Below are 6,133 nucleotides of genomic sequence, written 5' to 3' on the forward strand. Positions count from 1 at the left end.
ACAAACAAACAAAGTTTTATTAGAACACTACCACCCTGCCTGTTCATTATATTATATTACATGTAACTGCTTTCATACTGCAACTCAGGGGCTGGGGATTTAGCTCAGCGGCACAGTGCCTGCCTGGCAAGTGCAAGGTCGTGAGTTCGGTTCCTGGTACCAGGAAAAAAAAAAAAAAGAAAGGCCATACTGCAACTCAGACTTGCGTAGTTTGGGCACAGATCATAATGGCCTACAAAACCTTAAAATACAAGTAGCTCAAGCCATTTGCCCAGCCCTCTGTTGAATTATGCTGAATGAATTTTTGACCATGGTAACACAGAACCCTGTGTCAAAATGATTCCACTTTTATCTTCGCTTTTATTCATCAGTATAAGAACATGGGCAAAAAAAAGAAAAAACTTAGGCCACCTGCATTTTCTTACATATCTTTCCCAGTTTTTGTATTTGTCTCCCCATATGTGGCTACATTTCTTGCTCCCCTAAATCCATGTATTAGTTTTAGAGAGAATCTGTTTTTGGTGGTGGGGGGTGCTCCCTATGTAGTCCAGGCTGGCCTGAAACTCTCAGCAGTCCTCCTGCCTCAGCTTCCTGAATGCTAGGTGTACAGGCATGTGCCACCAGGCCCAGCAGGAGAATCTTAACAAAAACATATTTAAAGTTTGTAGACTCTGATATAAACATTTAATTTATGTGTGAACATCTATTCTATACTCAGCAAATAAAGCAGGCTATTATATACATTGGAATTATCTACTAAGTACAAGGCATTATACCAATTTTACTTCTTTTTTTTTTTTTGAGACAGTCTTGCTATGTAGTTCAAGCTGGCCTTGAACTCACTTTGTACCCCAGGTTGGCCTCGAACTTGTGGCAGTCCTTCTGCCTCAGCCTCCTGAGTGCTGGGATTATAGGCGTGTGCCACCACACCTGTTTGTAAACACAGGGTTTTTCCTTCCTGTATGCACTTTTGCTCAGGTCAGCCTTCTCAAGCATGGGACCAAATTTCCCTGCCCCTCCTAGACTTGAGCTTTCTTTTCCTGCATCCGAGAGCAGCAGTTTCTAAGCAGTTGTTGCCAGCTAAGCAGCAATGCCACTGAACACAGGCAGCTGTGCCCTTTCCCTTCTGATACACTCACTCGTCTGCTTCTGTTCGTTGATGCCCAGTGTCGTGACTTTGAATGGGGTCTCCTTTGGGCCAAGGCCAGCTGAGGCCACAAGCTGGGCATTCAGCAGATTAGTCCTTGTTCTGTCCTGGCTGCTTCTGCAAGGGAGGAAGGAGGGACAAAGTCAGCTAGCTGAGCCCAGGCTCCCAGCCAAACCCGTTTCCTTGTGCTTTGGGCAGACTGTGTACTTACTCATTCAGCGAGCATGTATTAAGCACCTTTTGAGTATACTCAGAAGTGTCCCCTCCTTTGAGAGAGGGAGAACAAAGCAGAGACCTCTTGCAGGGAAAGGAGCATCCTTAAAGAGCTCTTGTGTTAGGAACCTTTTCCTTTCTGACTGGAAGCCTGACATCCGCTGGAGCTCCCTGATGGGCGGCACCGGAGATGAGAACAAAGAGACTGTTAACATTAATGAGATGCATTGAGTGGGTATTTCTACAGTCTCCAAAGGAAGGCAGGTTTTTCCTCTTTCTTTTTGGAAAGTGACAGCTGACATGGACCAAATACAGACTATTTTTGACTCTCAGGACTCAAAGATGCTCTGAATCCCTTCTTCCCAGATCGCCCCCTGCTGCTCTGTCATTTATTATCACTCTCCAAAAGGGAAATAAATAAAGGCTTTTGATCTTCACCCAGTCAGGCACCAGAGTAAACTATAAACAAAAGTGAACTTGTGACATGGGGGTGGGGAGAGATGTTGGCTGCTCCTGGAAAAAAAAGTGTCCTGTCCCCTGATGCCAGGTGGGCATGGTACCCAGCTGCCAAGTATGGGGAAAGCTGACCCTCATTGGCCACCTCAGACTGAAGTTTAGTCACTCTCTATACTTTCTTTATCAGAGTATCATGAGAAGGGTCCTTGTGGCCACAAAGGCCCTGTCATGCAGTCCTGCTTAGAACCTTCAGTCCCCATATCAGCTTGGCTGGTAGGAACTTAAGAGCTCCATGTAGCAGAAGAATTCTTGGTTACATCTATGAGAACCAGCAGATCCTGGCTGTCCATGATATGAGCCTTTGCTGGATGTCGTGGTGCACACCTGTAATCCCAACTGAGGCAGGAGGATTGCCATGAGTTCGAGGCCAGCCTGGGCTACATAGTCGGTTGAAGGCCAGCCTGAACAAAGTGAGATCCTGTCTCAAAAACAGCAGCAACAAAAAAGACTGGTGCCCACTAAATGCTACCAGTACTTGTTATCGTGGGGGCTGAGGCTGCATCTAGAATGAAGGCTACCGAAAACCTAATTTTCATGACACACCCTCAGCGGGGAATCTAGATGGGCTGGTTGGCTTGGCACTGATGAGCTCCCTCCCTCTTTGCTCTCCCTCTTCTCTCTCTCTCTTCCTCTCTTTCTCTCTCTCTCTCTAGGGGACACTACACAGAAAATGAGAACTGCTCACTATCCTACCCCAGCCGAATTGGACGCGTATGCTAAGAAGGTCGCAAACAACCCACTGACTATAAAAATCTTCCCCAACAGTGTGAAGGTTCCCCAGCGGAAACACGTTCGTCGTACTGTGAACGGCCTCGACACATCAGCCCAGCGCTACAGCCCCTACCCGACTCAGGCTGCCACCAAGGCAGGCCTGCTTGCCATTGTCAAAGTGCCAGCCAAAAGCATACTCAAGGACTTTGACGGCACCCGAGCCCGGTTACTCCCTGAGGCCATCATGAACCCCCCAGTGGCACCCTACGCTACTGTGGCACCCAGCACTTTAGCCCACCCCCAGGCCCAGGCTCTGGCCCGCCAGCAGGCCCTGCAACATGCACAGACCCTGGCCCACACCCATGCCCCTGCCCAGACGCTGCAGCACCCTCAGGGTATCCCGCCGCCACAGGCACTGTCTCACCCTCAGAGCCTCCAGCAGCCTCAGGGCCTGGGCCACCACCCTCAGCCCATGGCCCAAACCCAGGGCTTGGTCCACACTCAGGCCCTGGCCCACCAGGGTCTCCAGCACCCGCCTAATCCCTTGCTGCATGGAGGCCGGAAGGTGCCAGACTCAGATGCGCCCCCGAATGTGACCGTGTCTACCTCAAGTATCCCCCTTTCGATGGCGGCAACCCTGCAGCACAGCCAGCCCCCGGACCTGAGCAGCATCGTGCACCAGATCAACCAGTTTTGCCAGACGAGGGCAGGCGTCAGCACTACCTCAGTGTGTGAGGGCCAGATCGCCAACCCCAGCCCCATTAGTCGCAGTCTGCTCATCAATGCAAGCACGCGGGTCTCGACCCACAGCATCCCCACACCAATGCCTTCCTGTGTGGTCAATCCCATGGAGCACACCCACGCGGCCACGGCCACACTGCCTGCCGCAGGCTCTGTCAACCTGCCCACAGGCATCTCTCGAGCCCCTGCTGGCTACCCTAGGGACCTCAAACCAGTTGCCTGGAACCAGCACCAGCTGGCCCACCTACAGCAGATGTGCAGCGAGGCTGGTGGGACACCAGCCCCTGGCCTAGCAGGCAAGCATGCAGCAGGACGCGAGTTGGCAGCACCCGGCTTTGTGGCCAAAGCCCCTGCCTACCCGCAGGAACTCTGCCTGGCACAGTCCTTTCATCTGAAGCCACCCCTGGAGAAGCCGACCCCGTCCCCACCAGTCAACGGCCTGGCAGCCCCACTGGCCTACCCCAATGGTCACTACTTCCAACCCCTGTGGAACAACATTCTGCCCACTCCCAATAGCGACAGCTCGGGGTCTCAGGACCTTGCCATGCCATTCCACGGCGGGCAGGCTACAGGTACACCCCTCGACTGTGCAGCAGCTCCTGGGGTCCACTACCGAGCGGGGACTGGGGGTGGTCCAGTGGCAAGCCAGAACAGCTTGATGCAAACAGTGGATTACCTGAGTGGGGATTTCCAGCAGGCCTGCTTCCGAGAACAGAGCCTGGCCGTGCTGAGCAAGGCCCATCGAGTCCCGGGCAGCCGAGCCCCTGATCCCACAGATAGTCGAAGTCTTCATATTCAGCATCCGGGGTATAGATAGGGAGGGTACTTTCCTGAAGCAACATGTCATACATCACCCTCCTAGGTTTAGTCTTACTTTTAAGTAACTGGATAGTTTCAAAGTTTCACTGCTCCAGTGTGATCATTCTTAGACGTCTAAGGAAGGGAACTTGACAGGAACTAATTGGGGGCAGAAGAGGTCCTCTTATCCTCCCCTCCAGCAGCTTTTATGTTAGGACCTAACTAACCGTAGGCTCTTCTCTACCTGCCTGTCAGGCTGTGCACCTCAGCCATTTCAGACCATCCTCCCATTTATTCCTGAACCTCTGCCTATTTCCCTTAGAACTAGGGTGTGACTAAAGAAAGAGGCCTAGGCCCCTAAACGCTAGGCCTCTCCTCTCTTTGGGATTAAGAAGCCAGACTTTCCAAGTGCTCTGGAAACTAATTCCTTACTCACCCAAAGATCTCAAATCAGAACTAACCCAATCTTTGTCTCTTCCCAGCTCCTTTCCATTACTCGAGGCCATAGCCTTGAAAAATGGAGAAAAATCTTTTATTGGTGTCTTGGTTCCTGACTCTCCTTCCAGACCTAGAGAAATGCAGTGGTCAGCTGGCATCCCAGGATCCCTTCTCACTATTGTCCGTCTCCTATCATAACTGCTGTTCTCATCCCTACCCACCCCCCCCCCAAAAAAAGCAAAAAAATAAAACTACCTTATGTGAGAAATTAGGTAGGTGGGATGATCACATTGGAGTTTGGAATTAAAAACACCAAAAAAGAAAAAAAGAAAAAAAAAAGTTAAAATGCATTTGGTTCTCCCTACACTGGCTAAGAATATTGCTCTACACTGTAAGTTTTAACTGTCATGTTTCTGTACGAATGTAGTGTGGGTTTGAGTAGCATTGTGTATGAGTGGCCCCACAGGTACACTGACCCTCCTAATCACCTCCTTTTGCAGCCCCTCAGATTAATGGAGAAAAAAAAAAACACAAAGCCTTAAGCTCTTTGAATTCTTCCTCTACCAAATGAGCATGGTTGTAATCTGCTGGAGAAGGGCCTAGTCAGAAATAGCCTCTCCCGCCCTGCCCGTTCTCAGAGCACCCCCTTCCCACTCCATGCTCTGTCTTGTCCCTGAGTGACAATTAGTTGGCTAGAAATGTATCTCTTCTCTGTACCCTTAAACTTAGATTATATTTTATTGTCAATCTTTGCACTCCTATTCTGTTAAAAGATGCAGTTGGGCTCTGACTTTTTTTTTTTTAACCAAATAAGCTCTTGCTTTTCCTCTTGTTTTGGGGAATGTGAGCTGATACTTAAGGTTTTGGGTTGTTTACTATCCACTCTTCCTTAGCCAGAAATTCTCTAGTGAACTGAAGCAGTATGACTGGAGAACAGTTTTTTTTGTTTTGTTTTTGGTTTTTTTCTGGTACCGGGAATCGAACTCACGACCTTGTGCTTGCCAGGCAAGTGCTGTGCCGCTGAGCTAAATCCCCAGCCCCTTGAAGACCAGTTTTTAAATTACATGTTGGCAAGTTGCCTTATATTTAAAAAAAAAAAAAAAAAAAAAAAAAAAGCCTGATTGTGTTATGCCAAATGATAGCAACATGAAATCCTAATTTATTGCCCCAGTTGTTTTCCTGCCATCTGTGAACACTGGTACCTCCCTGTCCCTAAACCCTCAGAAGCCCCTGAAGCTTCTGATGCAATGCCTTCTCCCCAGGTGTTGACCACCGTCTCCTGTGGTCCCCTTCCACATCCTGCTTTTTGGAATCAAACTTAAAAGAGCACTGCTGTCTCCCATACCTCTTGCTTGATCTCCAAATCAAATATTCTTGCTGAAATCCTCCTCCCTCACACAAACCTCTCCCTAAAGGGTGAGCTGCCACTGTAGGAAACGACCAGATTCTACCAACTTGGCTTTAAGTCAAACAACCTCAAACCCATCTCTTCCTGTGTAGGGGTGCAAGTCTTTGAAGCTCACTCCCACCCCTAGTCTGCATGGAAAATGTACTGTGCACCCCCTTCAA

At 49.5% G+C, this 6,133-nt stretch overlaps 1 protein-coding gene across 4 annotated transcripts in view; it reads left to right on the forward strand.

The window, feature by feature from the left end:
* The window catches only part of Fam222b (family with sequence similarity 222, member B), a 72,355-nt gene extending 67,262 nt beyond the window's left edge, over window positions 1–5,093 (forward strand). For 2 of the 4 annotated variants that reach the window (XM_005402710.2, XM_005402711.2), the window contains exon 3: window positions 2,530–5,093. In XM_005402710.2, coding sequence (XP_005402767.1) covers window positions 2,530–4,145 — 1,616 coding nt within the window. In that variant the 3' untranslated portion in view covers window positions 4,146–5,093. The remainder of the gene's footprint in view (window positions 1–2,529) is intronic. The other 2 variants (XM_005402712.2, XM_005402713.2) reach the window with 1 other exon arrangement.
* The last annotated feature ends 1,040 nt before the right edge of the window (window positions 5,094–6,133 follow it).

The sequence above is a fragment of the Chinchilla lanigera genome, unplaced genomic scaffold, assembly GCF_000276665.1.
Source record: "Chinchilla lanigera isolate Chin_1 unplaced genomic scaffold, ChiLan1.0 scaffold00080, whole genome shotgun sequence".
NCBI classification, from domain to species: Eukaryota; Metazoa; Chordata; class Mammalia; order Rodentia; family Chinchillidae; genus Chinchilla; species Chinchilla lanigera.